At 41.4% G+C, this 21,354-nt stretch overlaps 1 protein-coding gene across 1 annotated transcript in view; it reads right to left on the bottom strand.

Annotated features, from left to right (window-relative positions):
* Positions 1 to 208: 208 nt before the first annotated feature.
* CHD1L (chromodomain helicase DNA binding protein 1 like) overlaps positions 209 to 21,354 on the bottom strand; it is a 23,003-nt gene continuing 1,857 nt past the window's right edge. The window contains exons 3-23 of the mRNA XM_025895324.2: positions 20,504 to 20,610; positions 19,157 to 19,271; positions 18,815 to 18,846; positions 16,617 to 16,698; positions 15,250 to 15,412; positions 14,721 to 14,876; positions 13,566 to 13,658; positions 13,025 to 13,121; positions 11,557 to 11,630; positions 10,371 to 10,481; positions 8,689 to 8,803; positions 8,096 to 8,249; positions 6,868 to 7,033; positions 5,403 to 5,548; positions 4,905 to 5,068; positions 3,968 to 4,176; positions 2,803 to 2,901; positions 2,188 to 2,258; positions 1,809 to 1,923; positions 1,452 to 1,560; positions 209 to 771 (exon numbers count right to left, since the gene is read on the bottom strand). Of these exons, the coding sequence (XP_025751109.2) occupies positions 693 to 771; positions 1,452 to 1,560; positions 1,809 to 1,923; positions 2,188 to 2,258; positions 2,803 to 2,901; positions 3,968 to 4,176; positions 4,905 to 5,068; positions 5,403 to 5,548; positions 6,868 to 7,033; positions 8,096 to 8,249; positions 8,689 to 8,803; positions 10,371 to 10,481; positions 11,557 to 11,630; positions 13,025 to 13,121; positions 13,566 to 13,658; positions 14,721 to 14,876; positions 15,250 to 15,412; positions 16,617 to 16,698; positions 18,815 to 18,846; positions 19,157 to 19,271; positions 20,504 to 20,610 (2,457 nt within the window). The 3' untranslated portion in view covers positions 209 to 692. The remainder of the gene's footprint in view (positions 772 to 1,451; positions 1,561 to 1,808; positions 1,924 to 2,187; positions 2,259 to 2,802; positions 2,902 to 3,967; positions 4,177 to 4,904; positions 5,069 to 5,402; positions 5,549 to 6,867; positions 7,034 to 8,095; positions 8,250 to 8,688; positions 8,804 to 10,370; positions 10,482 to 11,556; positions 11,631 to 13,024; positions 13,122 to 13,565; positions 13,659 to 14,720; positions 14,877 to 15,249; positions 15,413 to 16,616; positions 16,699 to 18,814; positions 18,847 to 19,156; positions 19,272 to 20,503; positions 20,611 to 21,354) is intronic.

The raw sequence follows: 21,354 nt of genomic DNA, 5'->3' as shown, positions 1-21,354 counted from the left end.
CCTAACAGCTGCAACAAAAAACTGTGTAATGAAAAAAAGAGTTGTGGGAGGAAAGGTATCATTTATAAAGTCAGTCTCAAATTTTGGCAGCCTTGCACACCTTTGCCAGGAATACTGGTCGGCATTTTGCTAGACTATAAGCACATGATTATAGAGCTAAATTTTATATTTGAACAAATGCAAGTCAAATGGATTTCTGAAAAACCAGAACAGTATAAACAGTTTATTCTATGTGGTTGTCATACAGTTGAGAAGTTGCTTTCTGCTGAAAGTTATATGTGGACATGTACACAGAATGCCAGGTAACCACTAAAAAGCTGATTGAAAAGAATTATAGTGATATAAGGTATGGAATTTGAAAGGGGGGGGCAGGGAAATACAGCCAAACAATACTGTATTCCAAGCCTTAACAATAACTTAATGTAAGGGATAACAATGGACCATCAGTGGAAGTTTAATTATTCATCTCCAAAACAGATTTGGGATTGAGCCAACGCCCTTCCTCTTTGGACTCTGAAGCAGTCACATTCCTCTCCAGGGCCACTGGCAATATGTGAACGTTGGGGCCAGTAAAGGCAGAGATACAGGGGTGAGTAATGGCTGTGTAAGGCTCGTTTCTGAAGTGAATGCACACAGACTGCCCGTGTGATGTTCGCTCTTTGAGCATGTTTCTTGGTGAACTAACTGCACCTTCATGGCTTTGAAACTGTCACTGGAGATGAATATGGCTGTGAAGCAGAGGAAGAGCCTTTACTCCTAGAGAAGTAATATCTAATAAAGAATGTCAAGGAAATGCTGTCAAGTGTCAACGAATGCTAGACAATATGTCCACTAACAGATTCAGCAAGGAAGGGGGCAGAATGCTCTGAATACTATTTTCTTTGTTTCAGGTTTTCTGTTTCACAGAACTGCTGACAGTGTCAGTATACAAGTGAATGTCTTCCTAGAGAAGGGACAAAACAGCCTCCTTGTAAACACGCTTCCTTTCCTGGAAGGTGAAAGCCTTCCTAAGCCTGTCCTAACACACCAACTTTCACAATGTTCAGTCAAGGAAGCAGGTTATCACTTGTTTGGAACATTGTAATGTTTTTTTATATTCTCACTTTTGATGCTTTCTGAGTCACCTCCATTTATCTGAAATTCCAGTCACCTCTCCCACAGATGTGGCATATACAGGTAAGCCGATGCTGTCAACAGAAGACTAGCACCTGGTTCTAACAAATTCTGACAGGCACACTGAATCACACTTGCCTGTCATTATCAGCTAAATGATTAAGTCCTCAGTGTGGAATGAGTACTTGGATGACAGAAAAGTCAGAGAAACCAGGTTTTTAGCTGGACTGTGGCATCTGCGCCTTGCCTTGCTTCCTTGCTTTGCATTCATCAAGATATTTACAGGATCATTTCAGTACTAGATTTTGAAAATAATAAGACATACTCCAAAAGGATACATAAGGGTGGGGATACCCCGTGTTGCCAGGTACTTTCGGATGAGCCGCTCAGTACCATACCAGTTGAAACCTTTTGTTGCATACCCGATACGTGGAAGATGCACTGTTGCTGAGAAGGAGAGAATGGAGAGTGCACACTCTTGAGGACAAGATACACATACAGAAAGCAATCTAGGTAAGGACTTCAAGCTACCCATCAAGAACAGAAGAAAGATTTTGGAGCAACATATCTGCTATGGAGATCTCAATCCTACTTTACTTCAGAAAAAAACAGTAGAAGAGAGGTGGAAATTGGTCATCATCTTTAGGAGCAATCACACATGTAAGGATTCACTGTTCTACTGCACAGACACTTACCATTCCTTTTCTTGGCTGCCAAATAAATCTTCTTCAGGCCCTTTTCTAAAGCAGACAGCTTAATGCCAGACAAGTTGTTGGACCGATCCCGGTGCTGAGCTACAATCAAGGCCAACTAAGGGGAAAACACACAAAAAATTGAAATGGAGTCCATATACAGCACTAAGAGACAAAGTGACAGCTGCTGGAAAACCGCATTACTAACTTATAGCTTTAATAAATGAGGAAAAGAACTCCTTTTCTCTGATATTTAACTGCAACTTGGTCATGTTCAGTAGTCAGTGCCATTATTATTGGGAAAAAACCATAAGGTTCATGTCACACAATGTCAAAAACATATGGACAGAGCAACAAAAAAAAAAGAGCTTCGCATTCTCACCAAGTCTTGTCCTTTTTTCCTTGATTTTTTATCATCAATAGGGAATAACAGGGTTCCTCCTAACTCCAGGTCTGTCCAGAAAACAAGAACAGGACAATAAGAAAAAATCAGTCCTGAAACAAGAGGAAAGCATCTCCCAAGAAATTAAAAAAATCAACAGGTCCCCCTTACTGCAAGGTGTGCAGTCCACACCAGCTGCAGTTAGCTCAAAACTGCTAATACATGCTCAAGAAAAGATTAGTGCCTGGAGGGAAGCAAAGGCTCAGCCGAGTACTGCCTGAGGTGGCTTTCATCCTTCTTGAAAGCACTGTGACAGAAGATGCAGTGCTCTGTGTTATACAGTGAAAAACCTGTGAATAATGTACAAGTTTGGCGTTTTTTCCCTTTTTTATGACTTGCAACTTGGATTGGAATGATTAGTCCACACACAGAGTTCTCAGACTCCAAACAAGTCAAGTTGAAGTACTCACTGAATTACTACTTTCAGAGCTAGGGATGCACATATCTAGGAAGAAACATGAGTATCGAGGTGTCCAAGTACCTCATTCCTGCAACATAAGTGTGATTTAAGTTCTTTCAAGTATCTTGGCCTAAGGTCATGTTTTAATCTCTTACCTTTCATCTTTCCTGCCATCTCATAGATTTTCCTTGGCTGATCAGAACGAGCTTCCAGAGCAGTAAATAAACCACCCCTTCCCCAGCGGCCAGAGTCATCTAGAATGAAGTGACAAGTTAGACTCCTTTTAGAAGTGAGCCTGAAGACCATCCCTGCAGGAAAGGCACCTGCTCTATACACATGAGACAAATGATTATCAAAAACAGATATAGGAACCACATATGAACTGAAGTCAACCACTATTCAAGGGACCATCCTAAAGGATAAACTTCAGCCCTTGAGAAAAACATACTTGTAACAGTTCTCTGAAAAACTGCAGGAAGAATTCCTTCTTACTGTCCACTGAGAATGCTCAAACAAGCACTAACCATGGCATTGAGCATATAAACCTGACAGCATCCTTACATACATACCTATAGGTGCATAGAGCATATATGTACTATGTCTCCAGCTTGGTGCCTTGGGCTTCCCACAACATGATGTTTGGTATTTGCAGCCTTTCACTTTTACTTGGCATTTCCACTTTAAACATGAGGTTTCATGCAGAGTTTAACATAAGCCAAAGCAGATTAAAGTGTTCTGCTATAGCCCTGGTCAGAGAGTAGCTCCAACACTGCTTCAGGAGAAAGTCTGTAATGTGACTTTCTCTCCCTCAGCTTTAGTGTCTTAACAGAGGTCCTGAAGTTAGGAGACCAGCCTAGAGCCTCTGTACTGTCAGTGCTGAGAGACAAGCACTGAGAAACTTTGACCTTAGCCTCTGAAAGTGCCTGTCTCTCTCTGCTGACTGGATAAAGTAGATGATTTTCAGTATCTGAGTTTGAACCCTACAGCTTCCACAGAATAAACAGAAGGCCCTGCTCTCAGGAGGAACTGCTGTCACTTAGCCACAGATATAAAATTTCAAGCCATACAGGCACTTTTCAAGAGGCTCACTCATAAATCCAGAGAGGGGATGCAAAGACCCATGCACACCTTGCTACTACTTGTGTGGGTTATACATGATAGAGTAGAGGCTGTATTGCCTCTGGACCACTTGAGATTACATCAAACTCAAATCCAAATGATTTCAGTGTGCATGGGAATCAGAAACTATTGAGCTAGTAGGGACAATTCACTCCCTTGTCCACCTCACCCAACAGCATTCCTGTTTTTCATAAGTCCTACCTAGGCAATGGACAATGATGGCATCTTCCTCTTCTGCTTGGGGGTGGGTTACATCTCCCATGACGTACTTGATATTGTTCTGGTCTGCATCTTTGTAATCTAAATCCACATCCAGCCCAACCTCATCCTCCTCAAACTCTTCCTCAGAGCCACTGTCTTCTGAAGGAAGGCAGGTAGACGTGTAATGATTTGCCTCCCACCAGGCCATCCTGAAACAAAAACAAGAGAAGAGGATGTTAAATGAAAATCAAAGGTGGGGGGGCACACACCTTGGTTTAATTCATTGCAGTGAAACACAGGAGACCTAGAACTGCATTCCCTCTACTCTCTCCCCCATTTTAGGCCAGAACAACATTTACCACAGTTCTTATCCATGATATTAAGAGTCACATGCCAAGGTGATAAGCCAATTGCAGGCATGGAAAAAGTGAGCATATGACAAAGGGCAAGGAGCTACTTTAGAGTGGTGGAAAGGAAGAACACCTGGGAAACAAGGAGGAGAAAGTTAAGACGTGCAAGAGAGTCATAGATATCAGAACAATACATAGGGGCCAACTGTGACATTTCAGAAAGCTTCTCCCAAAGGGTCATTGTACAGTCAGATATTTGGGTCTTATTCAGGTCACTCTATGACTCAAATTAGATGTAAAGTCAGGAAGGCTATTCAGGGGAAAAGAACCCTTCCTAGGGACTCAAACCATTTTTTCATCTTCATATCCCCACGTTATGCAGTTCAATCATACACATAGAAATATCCTAATATATGAAGTTAACTCTTTCATGAGGGTGGCCTGCAACCATTCTGTCATCTCCTCCTCCCCTCATCCCCATTCCACCTGCAAGAGTGGATACAGAGCACGACTTATTTTCATCAATCAGACACACATTTCTAGACTGTAGCACACAGACATCAGTTTACAAGTAGTACAAACCATACTTTTTCTTGTGCTCTGCCTCCGCTTTTGCTGCCTTCTTTTCCTCCATGAGCTTTGCTCTCTTTGCTGCTGCTTCTTGGCGCTTTTTCTTCCTTGCCTCCAGCTCCTCTGCACTAAACAAGTGCTTCCTCCTGGCTGACTGTTCCCGAAGGCCTGCGAGAAGGGCCTGGAGAAAGAAAGTAGCATCACAGAAACAAACTGCTCATCTTAAAGCCATGCCTGGTGCCCGCCTTAACGTACGTACTTTCCCATTTGTTTTCTTGCCCACAAGTCTTAATCATCAGATCCCAATTGCCACAAAACACGTGGTTTTGTGACCTGAGTTATCAGGATTGCTGAATTCTCGAGCCCTCAGATTCCAGAGCCAACTTTACTACATTGGCATCCAAATCTTTTAATGTGCCTCCTGCAAGCTTCAGGTAAAGAGAGGAAACTGTCTTTTTCATTTTCCACAAGCAAATGAAAGAGCATCATGCGCCTTGTCATGTCTTCTGTCTTACATTTGTTTTGTTCCGGAGAGCTCTCCCTTCCTTACTGGTCTCTTCAAACAGTGTTTTCTGAAGATCCAAAAGCTGATCAAATGCTTTTTTGTCTTCTCTGCTGGGTTCTTTTGAATAATCTTTGCCTTCATACACGTACATGTGATCTTTAAAAAATAATTAAAAAGCGTAAAAAGGAACTAAAACCTGCTAACACCTAAAATGTACAGCAAGATAAGCAAAATTTGGCTCCTCTATGACATTCTACCTTCAGCAGGAAAAGATCTTCACTCTCAAAATTTTTTGTATGACCAGTGTCAGCATCATGTAGAAATAAGAGAATCAAGATTTGCTTCCTTTGACCAAAGCTTTTAAGACATTTATGCTGTCAAAGAACCTTTCTTCCTTTTTTGTCAATTAATTATCTTAAGTTGTGGCTCTATTGCTGTTCTCTTTGGTCATTCCATCTCTGCCTGGAGCAAATCCATTTAGCTCTGCTATCTAGTTACAGGCAACTCTTGTAAAGGGACAGCAAACTTCTGCTTTTGAGCTCCCAAACAAAATAAAAGCACAGAATTCTGGCAGAGTTGCTGCTCATCAGGTGAGTTATTTTCTCAATACCTATTACACAGTGTGGCACCACTGCTCCTCTTTTAAGTTACCACCAGAAAATACCACTCGTTGCTAACTCCCAGCAAATAATTACTTGTTGCTGGCAACTGCTGCAGCATGGACTGTACCTAACCTGCAAGGCCACATTTCTACTTCAGTCACAGATATATACTTAAGTGCTACTGTGTACCCAGACAGAAATTCTGTCTTTCTCACTGGGACACTAGAAGAGCAAAGTATTCTTAGAATTTATTTTCATATAGTATGGGGCTATGAAAAATGAACCAAAATTGTGTGACATTTGGACAAGAAAGCAGAGTTCTGAAGATAGAATAGGTTTGTTCTAGTTGTTTAGACACCATGACTCTGCATTTCTTATCTCATATTTTGAAATTTTTTAAGGTCCTTTCAGCTTGTGATCTTCATGGCCAATGATCTTTTGTTTGGGGATAAATACAAAACACCTGCTACACAGCCTCTCCTTAAGTTACTGTTATATCTCTAAAACTGCATATCTATCTTAATGTTTCTCTGTGGGAAAAGCGGTAGCTGGAATATGAATATTTCCCCTTTTCTCATGAATTTCCATCTGAGGTCTTAAAACATTCATAGGAAGGAATTCAACTCCCTGCCACCAAAACTGGGCAATAATTGTTAACATTATCTTACAAACAGGCAAATAAGGACACAAAAAAGAAGAAAAAAAAACCAATAAAGACTCAGAAATAAAGTTTGTGGATAGGCCACAAACAAAATCCAAATCACTTACTTACAATTCTGCTTTTCTTCTTGTCTGAAAAATGCCACTCCTACCTGGGAAGCCTTCTCTACTACTAACATCCAAATGTTGTAGCTATTTAGAGTGTTAACTTACTCTCTGTATTCTCTTCTTCATTCTCTTCTTTACGTGGCAGCACAATGTCCATTACCCAGTTCCCTCCTTTTGTCTCTCCAAGGATGTTTTCCAGCTCCACATCCTGTATAGTACTCCCCTCAGAGGAGAGCAATTTATCCAAGCCAAATTTCAAGATTTCACTCAGCTTTATCAAACAGAAGGGGAAGTTCAGTATTATTATGTTGTAATTCCATGTCAATCCCAGTGTCTTGAACTTCTCAGGCTTAAATGCAAAGCATGTAGGAGTGGAGAAACCTAAGCTTTAAGTCTACCTGTCAAAATACTAATGCTTTAACATGTCTGGTTCTCCCAAAGCTTGATGGGACAAGCCCCTACAATGTATCTCTCTCAATCATAACTTAATCAGACTTGAATGGTCATTTTTCTTCAAGGCTAAACGACAGAACAGAACTCTACTGACTGCAGTCAAGCAGCTTTCTTCATAGCCAGAAAGACCTGGTTTTGCCCCAACCCTTCTAAAACAAAAGCTTAAATATCACAAAAATCCATGGGGAGAAAAATATCAGCATGGAATTTCCTATGGGCTCTGTTCCATTTCTCCCACAGAAACTATAATTGCTGAGATACATGATGATGGGGCAGTGAGGGGAGGTGGAGGGGGAAAGGATACACTAAATGCAAATCTCTCCCAGGTTTAGCTGCTCACAGGGGGTATATTCCCTTAAATGTCACTTTGCCTGAGGTTTTCGACCCAAGTTCTCAGCACAAACCTCAGCTTTCAGGTCAGAATTATAAATCATGCCCTGACTCATGAGGCCAAGAGGCCAACAGAAGGTTGACTGAATTTCAGACTAACAAGCAAAAGCTGACTAGGTACTTGTTGACTAGGTACTTTGCCAGAGAAAAGCACTAGAGACAGATCAGTTCTAGAAACAATGAATCAGCTTCCACTTCAGACTTAGTATAATTAAAAACAAGTAAGACAAGGAAACATTCTGTCTTCCCCTCTTCTCCAAGAAAAGACATCCTTTTCCAACAACGGATGTGCCTCAAAAATTGCAAAAATTGTCTTCAAACATCAGATCTTGTCTGGACCCAGGATGTCATTTTGGTTCTTACATACAAAAGCTGTCATGTCAATGCCCAGCTGTTTGGATAGGGTCATATCAGATGTAAATACGGAAACATGCTGGGACATTCCTAAGGTCGCTACTGGAGTCTAAATAACGGTATGGCTCTAGTTTACCTGTAATTCTGCTGCTCCTTGAGGCTTGGGTGCTCCCAGAGCAAACTGACCCCCTTCTACAACAGCGTTTGTCAGACGGAGTTTAGAAGCAGCTCTTCGGTAGATTAGTTCTTCAATTGTATCTCGCCCAATCAAGCGGATAATTTTCACAGGCCTGAAAAAGTTTATGAAAATTCTTATTGTTTACTTTTTTTGGAGGTGCACTAAGCTATTTCCTTGCATGGAGCACTATTTCATCACCCACTCCCTTGGTAGGTTAAAAACAGCAAGAACAAAATTAACAAAAATAATCAGCAGAAATATAATGCTGATATAATTGTTTCTTGACATGGGAGAAATGCTCACTGCAAAAGTGCAGGCAAACCTCCAGCCTCCATTTCCTACTCCAAATTTACAAAGCTCCCACCCTAGACACATGACAAGAACGAGACTGCATGAGGCTGCAACTGAAAAATGAAGATATACAATCCTCTCTGCTCTCCTTTGATCTTCAGTCTATTGTACGTTAACCTTCCACTGACAAGGGATAGGGAAAGTAATACTGAGAGACCAAGAGAGTCAGCAACCAAACTAGAAGTAGTGACGTTTCTCACTTGTGCTGCCCAATTCGGTGAGCTCTTGCTATTGCTTGCAAGTCATTTTGCGGGTTAAAATCACTATCAGTAAAAATAACTGTATCTGCTGCTGTCAGATTCATGCCAACTCCACCTACAAACAAAAGAAGATGGTCACAAAATATGTTAGCAAAATTAAGGAGAATTTATGCTATGCAAAGTTCTGTCAGATCTGATCAACTGTATCTAATTCAATCCATCTCTCAACTCCAAATCTAAGTCTCATAAGGATCTAAAAGGATGGGTAAGCCTTCCATTTCCAGTTTTCTGCAACAGCCCAAAACCACGCTGTACTGTGCAATATAATCAAATGTAATCAAAAAAGATAGAGTGCAAGTGAATCAATGCAAAGGGTCAAGACCGTCAAGACTGAAGAACACAGACATATTCTTCCGCTGGCAGGCAGATTATCCCAGCAAGGATGGGCTTCCCTGAGGCCACAAGGGACTGCCCAAGTTGTGACTTGGCTGCATCTCAGAAGCAGCTGGTAAATACACCACTGAAACACTGGCAAACACCAGGTCCAAATACACAATAACCAGAGCCTAAGTATTTATATGACTTAGAGGTTTTGAGGTTAGAGCTTGGGCTTTCATGGAATGAAAAGAAAAAAAACCCACAGTGAATTCTACATTTTTAAATACCTACTACTGTGGCCACATATTGTAGCTAAAGAGGGGACAGCCTGCTGCCTTACATTTTTCCCAGCTCATGGTAAGACATCTTCACTGTAATCAGAACATCCCTGCAAGTGAACACAGTCATGCACCAGATAACTTCTGTCCATAATGTAACAGCAATGTGTAACTGTTAGCACACCTATTCCCAGCTGAATACAAGATGCTTTGGCCAGACATGGCAATGTGCAGTCTGGCTGACACGGGCAGGGAGAGTTCAGGCACTGTGGTGAGAGACACACATACTCCCAACATCTAGCATTAGGTGCTTCTCTTCGGTCTCCCTATGTATACTCTCAATGCACTATGGTAATATTGGAGCCAGGCTCATCCACAAAAGTCTAAGCAGAAGCCCAAAGGAAGACTTAGTTCCAGTTGGATGTTTGAGATCAAGCAGTGTGGATGCCTTCTCTGGAGACAAGCAGAAGAAGCCTGGCTCTGCGCTTGCTTGAACAGAGAGACAGTGAACTTTGAAACGGTGTAGAAGACCCTGATCTGCCCAAGGACCAAAGAGGGGAGGAAGCAGTTCCACAGAGATCTTTGCAATCTCAGGATAGCAAAAGGCTCTTGTTTGAGTCTGCCTGCCAGCTAGACAGCATGTCCATGTTCAGCAAACTTGAGAAGCAATTCCACCAGCTTACTTAAAGGAAGTCTGTTCCTGCCTAAGTTCTGGCGCTTGCAGAAATAAAATGCTAGTGAGATTCCTTAAGCTCAAACTGGCACAGAGACAGTCATTATGGGACTTGGAATAACATAAACTCAAGAGGCTGCAATATGAAAAGTATCTTGGCATCAGCTGCCAAAAAGAAAGCACAGAAACCAGATGTCCTAGATGAGAGACCCAAGTTCAGGATATGTCCCGTCTCCCTCAAAAATCCCCCACATGAACAGACTCTGAAGGATTCAGAACTCCCTGAAATCTTGCCAGAGAGAGAAAAGGTAGAGTGCAGAAGCAAGATGGTTTGTTTGTCTCTCCTTACTTACCTGCTCTGGTGCTCAACAGGAAGATAAAGATGGGCTGTTGACCAAAGTTCTTAATGGCAAGGTGTCTCTCCTCACCCCTAACAGAGCCGTCCAGCCGCTCGTAGCTGTAGCCTTTTCAAACAAGCAACATGGATATTTCTGAAATTCCTTCTATGCTCTTACTCTCTTACCTCATTCTCTATTGTCTCACTGCTGTTCTGAATCGTTTCACGCCAAGTCCTCCTGCCTTGGTTCTCATTTTATTGCCTTCTCATTAAAACTCCATTTTTTTCCAGTTAAACCTGGTATAAATTGAAGTAGTGACCCTGACTTCCAGATTGACTGGTAATTTAGCTGAGTCTGAAGCAGAGACTCTCAGCATTTAATTTACTGCTTGGAAACACAACAGGAAAATTCAGAGCCCAAGTAAAAGAACATTAGCAAACAGTCCCATTTCATACTATGCTGTGCTGGCTGTTGGCCCCACAAAACAGGCCAACAACCATCAGATCCTTCTTATCCAAACTCCCACGACCTTCAATGTGTGCTTTCCTGTTAGCAAGCAGTATGGGATATGGCACTACATTTGGCTTTATCCTACATTATTAGTCATCCAAAACCATAAACACCAAACAAAAGCCTCTTTCATGGGAAATCCTAAGTAGGCATGAAGCCATGTGGATTGAAACAAAAGAAAATGTCCCAAGAACACATTGCTAATCTTGCCAAAAATGGTCTGATCCAACCTGCCCTCACAGACATGTTGGGGCCCCACTGTCAACAACTGTTTTAATCAAAAACTAATTTCCTGGTACAAATGTAGCTCAATTTGTGTTTTATGCTGGACAAACTGAATCCAGAGGAAGCCTATTGCCTTTACTGCAATTACTTAAGGACTCAGGTACACAATTGAACACAGGTATATAATGAAACATCGCTACCCTGCCATTTGTTAGCTCCATTTTACTGAGGAACAGCATTTAACTATCAGCTCATTTCAAGCAGCAACACAGCAAAAACCTGAATTCAAGATCCTTCGACTCACAGAGATACTCACAGAGCAAGAATATGGTTTCTAACTACTGAGAAGCAATAAATCCTCATCACATTTCTTTCTCCGTCCTGGGCATATCGATCAAAATCAGAGGAACAATATATGACAGATATATAAGATAAGCCCTCTCCTATCAAAGTGTGCAGAACATACCTCTGTAGTCCATGTAGTCTTGGAGGATATCAAGCAGTTGAGTCATCTGAGAAAAGAGCAAGACACGGTGGCCACTGGAAGAAGAACATGAGACACTCAACATACTGTGACAGCATTTCACAGTGTGGTAGAGGGGTTACAAGAGCTTAACCAGTCACTGTTAGTCACTGTTACACAGCAAGGCCTCACCACCTCTGCACACTCAGCCTCCCAGAATCATGGCCCATTCCCTCACCACATTTTCAGCCCCACATCCAAGTGCAATCAGTGAGCTCCATCTGCCATCATCAGTTGCCCTGTCTAGAGTGTTGAATCACAGACAAGTAACAAGGCCCTGGCACAGCTCTGCTTCTGGCTGGATACACCCTGGTGAAGATCCAAAGGAGTCTGAGTAAAAGGATCCTCAGCTTCAACTTAGCATGACAAAGTCTTCCTCACCACATGACTGCTCTCAAATCACACACTACAATGAATCTGAAATGCTGGGAAAATGCGATATCAGCATCTCTGTGACAGTAAAGCATTTTCTCCTCCAGTGAATGACCCTCAAAGATTAAACTACGTACAAATGTTTGCGAGAAATCAACTCTTCTCCCTCCCAGCCCTACACCTCAGACTGTGTTTAAATGAGACTTCACTGTAGAGCAGAACATGGGCATTTTCAAGTCCAGAACCTGCACAGGGCTGGTACTGTGGCAAAGACATTCAAGGCTGAGGCACCCACTCACAAGGTGATATACAGCAGAAGGACAAAGACCTTCACAACCACAACAGAACTTGCCCAGGTCTGTTGGAGCTCTGTCCCTTGGAAGTAGTCAAAGGGAAATCACAGCCCAGTTAAGAGAGAAGATAGAATTTATATCATGCAGGAGGCATTGTTTCACAGACTGCCCAAGAATGCAAATCACAGTTTGATTTGCCACCCATCTAAGAGGTGGAGGAAAACACACAAAGTCTTTGGGTTCCATGTTCTGAACTCACCAGAGTGCAACATAAGGACTTCTGAATGTCAATCCCAAAGCTGAAGTTTCAGCTTATTCTTGTGTTTTTCTTTTTCACATTTGCTATGGATTCTGCCTTCTGGTATAACACAAGCATGCCAGCACAACCGATGCATTGGAAAGCACTCTCGGGAAACCCACAGTCAAACCAGAAATGCTGACTACTCAGTCACATCATTATTATCCCAGGTTCTCAAATATGGTAAATATGAGAACATGTGAGAGAGTTAGTGAAGTGTTTTGAGAAATGTTTAAAAGGAAGCTACACAAATCATCGAGGTTCCTCTATATTCTCCAATGCAGCTCCTGATGCTGAAATTACTTCTTTCAGGTAATTAGTAACATGCAATGAATAGAGCAGTGCTAGTGTTTTAATGAATATCTGCTCCATCTATGGCTAAATAAGGTAGTTTGCCTTCCCAGTTTATCTTTGTTCCCTATGTCAACCCCACCCTGACATGACATACCCAGCATACAAAAATGAAAGGAGTTTATCCAACAAACACATCTTGCCACTGGCTTCAACAATATGCTCTCCAATCTCAAAGGGTTCTGGTTCAACACCTGGAACAGAAAGGAGTTTCAAAAGCAGACCTAATACCATGCAAATAACAACTCTGTGGTCAACCTCAGTGTGTCTGCAGTGCCACTATTGCCAAACAGAGCCCCATGATGCTTGATTGAGAAGTGATGATCCTTCTCTGTCCATAAACAACACCTTCAGTAGTTCACAAAGCATTGTGATTTCTTTCTTTAGGTGAGAAAAGACACACAAGTGGAGAGTTGCAGTTAGAAACTCAGACTTCACAGAGTGTCCTACTTTATTCCTCATTATTGATGAACTGTCATGCAAACTGGTTGCAAAATCACAGCTGCTACTGATTCAAGTACAAGATTGTTTATGACTTGCTTCTTCTAAGCATTACACTGCCAAGCAGTAACAGAAAACCAGCATGTAAATCAAAGTTATTTTTTTCTGTTTCAAGAGGGAGAACAGTGCCTTCTTACCATTGAAAAGGTACGGGTGGGCAACACACTTTCGAAGCTGAACTAAGACATTCTGAAGTGTAACCTTTCTTCCTGTTTCATTTTCAAATGCATCTGGAAAAAAAGAGCATAGAAAAGGAATGGAGCAGGGAAGCCCATGCTCCATTAATGGGTTTGACTGGGAATGTCTGGGTCCTGAGCACTGCTCTGAAGTGCTTCAGCACTGGAGTATCTCTCTCTGCATATCTTATCTGCATTTGAATTTCCCATCTCAAGACTAATACATCTGTTTTCATGGACCAAATAAAATTTCCTTCACATTTTTTGGACAAGCCTTTAGAAATAAGATCCTGATGAAAACTACTGTATCATGGCAGATTCACTGAAGTGCTGGACTCCCTGGTTAAGGTCAGTGTAATTTCTCTAAGAGTGCATCATCAAAAATAGTGAAAAAAATCTGGTGCAGTTCATTTGAATTTAAAAAAAAAGTGAAACACCACAGTCAAGATCTCCTGGGCAACCAGGAAGTTAAGAAGAATTGCATTTTTCTGAGAAGAAGAAAATACATGTATATATGTTGACTACAGAAGATGAAGGTTCAGATTTTCTGTTGGTGCTCATGTAAAGTGCTAGGCCTAGAAGAACACAGGATCTCCAACTCCCCAGTTTTACTTCCCCCATGACACAGAAGCAGTGGCAAGCCATATGATGTGGTAGTAGTTGCATTGTCTACATAGCCCTGTGGTTTCCCAAAAAACTCATAACTGCACCCAGTAGGTTGAAATTTGCTTTATGGTATCTGTGCTACTATTGGAAAATTCACAGAGATCCACAGATCCAAAATTTCTTATACTACCCTTTTGTTTGAATACAAAAACGTGCAATAGGAGCAGCTTACCTCATGGTAAGTATTTTTAATTACAGACTGGTCCAAAGCAGATCCTCAAGCTGACCCTTCCTAGCTCTGCAATACCTGAGCAATAGATCCATATGTCTCTTATTTTATCACAAGCTAAAACCACAAATCAAGCAGCCCCAAACAATTAATTTGGCATATTCATGCTGTACATATTCTGCAGGCCAGAGTAACTTCTTCTCTGCAACAGAGCATGCATTTACAAAAGGCATTACTTTTGGTTTTAAAAATAATTGACAGAATTCAAAATCCTCAGTTACCTAGATCTTTCGTCAAAATGGCCTTGTAGTACTTCTTCTGCAGAGCTGACATTCCGTGGTACAGAACCACTTCCACCTTCTTTGGCAGTTCTGCAGCCACCTCAGATTTGACTCTCCGAAGCAAAAATGGCTGCAGAAGACTGTGCAATTCCTTGGCTATGCAGAGGCAGGGAAGAGAAAGGGAAAAAAAAAAAAAGGAGATTAGTGTGTTAAAGGTAAAGAGTTTATACAGTACCTTCACAACTACACTTCCAAAATAAATGATTAAGGAATCTCACAACTATTAGTGAAATTTTTCAAGCCACATTTTACAAATAGAGAATAGTGTTTCAGCTGCATACCTGAAACACTTAGGAGCCACATTAAGGTAGCTCTTGCTTTAAAGGTAATTATTAGTTTTTGTGTCTTTGTCTTAAAGCTAGTCAGCATTAAAAGAAGGCAAATAAAGAAGACGCAACACCCTTGTTTTCTAGTCAAGAGAATGGCTTCAATTGGTTCTGATTGAAGTACAATGTTGCTTATTACTGACCCGGCTCACTATCCTTTTCAATTGCTTGGTAATACTCAACAAACTCTTTCACTTGTTCCTTAGGAAAGATGTCAGGCTCAATAAGGCTGAGTAAGGAATACAGTTCCTGGAGGCTGTTCTGGACTGGAGTGCCTGTGAGTAGCAGGCTGAAGCCTACTGAGAACTGAAAGAACCAGCAATAAAACAAAATAATTAGGAGAAAATATCTGTAATGACAAATCAGTTAATACACAACTCACCCACACCACTCTTAAGCTTAACCTAAAGACAAGAGGCAGCAGAGAACTGCTGGCAGAACACTGAAAAGGTCTGCCAAAATCATCCAAACATAAGGTATGGTGTGACTGTCAAACAGCTCCAAACTGACTAGGATGGCACCAGTGCAAGGAAGTCAGTGTAAGCAAAATAAGAACAAAGTGCAAAATCAGCTCCATTAAAATTCTCCGATCCATGCACTCTACAGTCTAATATTCAGTGCTTGGTAATGAGAGATAACTGGGAAATGCTCTTGGGATAGGACAGTGAAATGAAACTGCCTAAGTTCCATTTCTATTTGCTGGCTAACTTTGACAAACACAGCAACATTATCTGGTCCATGTTGCTTACAGTAATCCCTGTAAAGAGACTTGGAGAACATGGTTACCTTTGGAGAAACAGAAATTTATCTCAAGCTTGGTAATAGAAAATATGTTAGGAGGAGAGCTAAGGTGAATCATGTCTATTTTTGGGACTATAATCAAAGGTCTTGAATTACAGACATTATGGACAATATGTTCAGAAGGTATAAAACTTTCAGTAATTTAATAAAAACACCTATTTTCCAAGGTATATTGTAATACATTGTGGCTGATGGCAGTGCAAACCTAATTCCCATGTTTCACTGCCATGACAAGAAATGCAGCCTTCACTAAGGCATTCGTTGTACTCTGGCAGGGTGCTTTGGGAGCTGGAGCAATTCTCCTGCTTTCAATAAACAAGGGACAGTGGAAGTCAGTAGTTCCTAATGTACTAGGCAAGGGTTCCTTCACCCTCCCAGAGCTGGAGATAGCCTCTTGTTGCTTTACATCGTCTTAGGTCAGCCAGACTTCTACTACTTCAGCAACACAGCTGTGGTTAAGTTGTTTTACATTTTTAAGTCTTTCAAATGAATCAGAATGAGAGAGAAGCTCTGAATACTGCCCACCTCCATGCAAAGCCAACAACATAGGCCTTTATCTCTCTGCTACTAAATATCTGTTCATCAACTCTGACAGAAACTAGTTGTGGGTCAGAGCTTAATAAATACTCAGAGAAACAAACAGAGAATCTGTATGCTATACTGAAAGGAAAAAGTCTTAATACACTAGAAGATAGATGATTTACTTTACCTCAGAAAGTGTCTTGTAAAGCAGAGAGCTCTGATTTTTCAGTCTGTGAGCTTCATCTACAACCAAGGCAGCCCAGTTAAAGCTGAACAAACACAATACAGCAACTTCAGTTAGGGGATGACAGTTCATTCTTGTAAGTACAGAAAGACTGAAATAAGTGGTGCCTCTGCTTGGCTGAACTTGAGGTGGTCCCATCCCATGAACAGCAAGCAAACATCACAAGTGGGGTGGGAGGAATTCACAGGTACTTCTTTTGAAGAGCCAAAACAGCTTCTTAACTATAGCCTGGATGAGTTTTTCTGAAATCAAAACTAAACACATTCACTTGAATTTGTTGCTTCTCACTCCACCCCCACTCCTATAGGAAAATTACATAAGCATAAATTAGTCAAAAATTCAAGGAAGCCTATGATTTGGAAAAAGAAACATGAAACTAGGCCCTAGCACTTGTGCAAAAACCCAACAACTATTGTGAGGCAGTGGTGGAAGAGTGATTACAAGTCTTTTGCAAATCACCCAAGGGTGACAACTTATTCTAGGCTCACACAACTCTCTATGCAGTGCCTCCTCAAGCAGGCTGCAGAATCACTGGTGATCTAGCAGATCCACTAGGCTTAATACAAACTCCACATCTTTTCAGGCCTCAGTGTTTGTGCCTCCTTATCACTAGGGTTTAAACTCCCACATCACAGAGTAATTTCCACACAATCAAGTCTGGCTGATGGGTAGGTAGGGTAGGGAAAGCATGACCCTCCAGCTTTTCTTACCCATACGCTTCTCTTCCCAGTGGAATACAATGTCTGAAATCACAGTGACTTACATTCTCCCCACTGCCTTTCTGTTTGCCTTGATTTCCCTCTTTGCTATATAAGAGTGATTCTCCCCTGCCTTCTGTCAGTCAAAAGTCATTACTCTTATTCTGTGGGCTCAGGAGCTGAACTGCAGAAGGGACACTGCCTTGTGAAGCATTGCAGAAGCTCATGTGCAGAGCAGAGTCTTATCTCTCACGTATTACATTAGAGCACAGCTCTTGCTCAACTCATTTGTGCTGCTACACTGCTCATAAGCAGTAGTAGTGGTGAGACATATGATAACTTTGACTCACTTTTACAAAGTGCTCCAAGTGCTCCTGCACAGAACAAGGTACAAATTATTAGCAACTACTTTTTTCAGAAGGAAGACCAGAGGGAAAACCCCCCAAATTTGAGTGATAAGGCTTTGATGTTATGTGTTAGCTTTAGAAGTATGAAATTACACTGGAGATGAGATTTTTGTAATATTAAGCCTAGCTACTTGCTCTCCCTGGGTACTATATACCATGGCTAAACTGCAAAATAAACGGAATCAGATACAGCAATGCAGAATATGGCATGAAACTGTAAAGACAATACGGTCATGGCTACCTTTCATTAGGCCTGGCTTCTACCATCCAGCACAACCTGCCACTTCCAGCAGGCCAAGGACAGGTGTTTTGCTGAAAGACAACAGGGTGCCCATTGCAGGCCTGACTAGTCCTGTCAGACCCAAAATTGTGTCAGTGGGGGCTACTGGATTTCTGCTGCTACAAAGATATTGAGTTATCCATGATATATAGCTGTCCCCGGCATTTACCATCATTGCAAGGCATTGGTGCTACTACTAAAATTCCTCCCCATTTCAAGTGCAGACTTCTGCAAAATTCTGCGTGACTGTGACAATACCTCCTACAGGCTGAATTTCAGCTGAATAATCAGTCTTGCTAGAAAGCATAATGCTCCAGAAGCCCTCTACATTTCTGACTGCTGGCAAGAGGCAATAAACTTCAGGATATGGTATTAGCACATGATCACTGTAGAATAATGCAGGTCAGTTTCTGTGAATTTTCAAGGAATACCTCTAAAACCTGAAGCTCTTGAAGATCTCCTTGTTCTAAAGATCAGTCTTCTGGACTGATACTTCAGGTAGTGCTATACGTCATTATGTATTATTATTTTGAGTTAACAGGCTTGAAAACTGTCCTTGGGGGAAGTTCACATACACCTTAGCTGACATTAAAGATTCTTCACTGAAAGTTGGAGAAGGCAAAGCTCTAATCACAAGCAAAGAACATCCTGAGCTCTTGTGAAACAAGCACAGGATCCCACACATACAAACATATATTTAAGAAATCACTGACAGATATGCAGATCTAAATTTGAAAAAATTAAAACCAGACTCACGATTTTAGAAATGCTGCATCTTTCAGGCAAATCTGCAATGAAAGAAAACGAACCATGATTTATGATTTAAGTAAACACACCAGTTAAGAAACAGAGCATCTTTTTGTCTACTTGCAAACCATGGTGAAATGGAGCAGAGTGGAATGAAGGCACTCACTACTTGAGGAAAATAATGTGACAGCTACATGGTACCTTCAGCATGTCGTGGTTTAACACTGGTCATTAAATAAGCACCACACAACTGCTCACTCACACTCTCCCTGGGGGAGAGGGGAAGAGAACTGGAAGGGTAAAGAAGAAAAAACTCGAGCCCTCCTTTCAAGTGACAGAGGCATCACGTACCTCATACGTTGTCAACAGTGCACAGAAGTGAGAGTTCTCCTTCAGGTTCTGCTGCAGTTTGGGTCGCTCTTCCTTGTTGCCTATGTACATTGTGAAAGAAAGACCTGGAGCCAACCTGTTGTTAACAGAAAGAGAGAGGAAAACCAGTGAGCCCAGCTAAGTATTTCCACGTGTTTTTGACCTGGCCCCAATTATAAAACATAGCTACTGCACAGATGAGAACTCCTATCCAAACACCCCACCATCCTGTGAGATGTGCCTGGATCTCAGCTTTTGAACCTCACTCCTTCATGGTTAATTTGCATCTCAGGTTGGCACCTCAGCTGCTGGTTCCGGTTTGGACAAGTCTCAAGTAAAATTGCATTCTCCTAGGTAATGAGTCCAAAGTAGACAACTGAAAACCAGTCTCATGGCCCATCTGCTATTGAGAATTGAAAAAAGATCATGAGAAGCAGGTGAATGAATACAGTTTGCCCAGCTGAGACCAAAGAATTGGCCTAAAACAAGCAATGTCTGCAGCAAACAGGTCCAAGTCAGGGCCTCAAAAATATATTCTCTTAGTCAAAATGCAGATAAACCCAGTTCCACGGAGAAAGAGGTGGGACCATAAAATTCTTCCTCATTTAATCCCCCCACTGTTCTTTACTTGATATTACTTCTGGATAGCCGTTCACTGCTATCTCTGAAAAGATGCACTTTCTCCCAACTATTTCACCCGAAAGTCTATCCAAATCAGGCCAGCTCACTTCACAATGTAACCTGGGTGACTTCAGATGCTGAGAGACAGCATTGCCCCATGGCCCATACACAGACTTCTGTTCTAATCTTTGACTTCCCGCCCTTTTAAAAGGAATCTTTGGGCTCCAGACATAAAATGTACATATTCCAGGCACAGCAGATATGCCATCAGCACAGTCACTGCACCCCAGTGAAGACAGGCTGCATGCACATATGTAATGTATTTTGCGTGCACACGTGAGCATGCCCCCCAACTTGGGTCTTACCTTTCATCAAACAGAATCCTGGCTGTCTTCAGCAGATTTTGCCTAAGAGAGGCTGAGCATGGAGGGTTACAAATCAATAACAGGCAAGGAGCTAGTGGAGGCATTTGGACTGTAAGTCAGCCACTATTATAGGATGGATGAATTCATGTATACCACAGCATGGTAAAGACTATGCATTAACTGCATAGTCCGCATTGATTAGTTGGTTTAGTAGCAGCTTCTCTTTTTATTTTTTATCCCTTTGAAAGGATAAAAAGAAAGTGTTGGAGCGAGCACATTTGAAAACAATCTTTGTAACTTGCTGAGCAAGACTATAATGAGCCAGACAACTGTTGAAACTTACCTCTCCAATTCCTCCTTCCAGTTGCTCAGAACAGACAGAGGACAAAGTATCAGAAATCTCTCTTTGTTGGTTAATTTTTTTGTCAAATAAAGAAGTAGTGAAATAGTCTAAAAGGCAAGAAAAATATTTTTTTAATAACAAGGGAAGAGTGCAACCTGATAGCTTGAATCTATATAAGCTGTCTCCTTGTTGAGCTTTGTAGCTAGTTCCCACAGGTTCTGTAGCACAAAGCAAAGTTAACAGAATATCAAATGGGATCCACAATCAATGACAAAAAGGCTTACATCAGGCCTCAATACATGACCTCGATATATGAAGCCCCTTTCCAAAACCTTTTTCCCACAGTCACAAAACAGATCTGCCATGCATCACTTTCTAAAACTACCGGTTTGTTATTTAAGACCCACTGAACAAAACCAGCTGAACCCAAGCACAAACAATCATTTTCCAACAAAACTTAAACCCATTGAAAAACTTATTAAAAAAAAATTCAAAAAACTCAGAAAAAAATTACACCTATAAATTTTAATTCATGTGTTGATGAACTCAAATATCATCTTGGTACAGGTGCATCAAAAGGACACAATTTTCCCTGTAGTGGATGTGCACTGTGCCTTCAACTCTGGGCACTATGAGGTGTTTGTATAAAATGACCACTCATCTTTTTACAAAACCCTGAAGCCTCTTTGAAGTGTTACTCAGGACTTAACTCAGGATTTAAGTGGCTAAGGAATGAAAAAGACAATGAACTCTCTTGTTTGAGTACGGAATTCAGAATGGGACTGCTTAACTGACCATCATTAGGGTGCTTTTCCTTTTTCATTCTGCAGAAACACTGGGCTAAAAAAAAA

Source organism: Manacus vitellinus, unplaced genomic scaffold (genome assembly GCF_001715985.3).
Source record: "Manacus vitellinus isolate BGI_N305 unplaced genomic scaffold, ASM171598v3 scaffold_28_pilon, whole genome shotgun sequence".
Taxonomy (NCBI): domain Eukaryota; kingdom Metazoa; phylum Chordata; class Aves; order Passeriformes; family Pipridae; genus Manacus; species Manacus vitellinus.
This window is presented reverse-complemented; position numbering and strand designations above follow the sequence as displayed.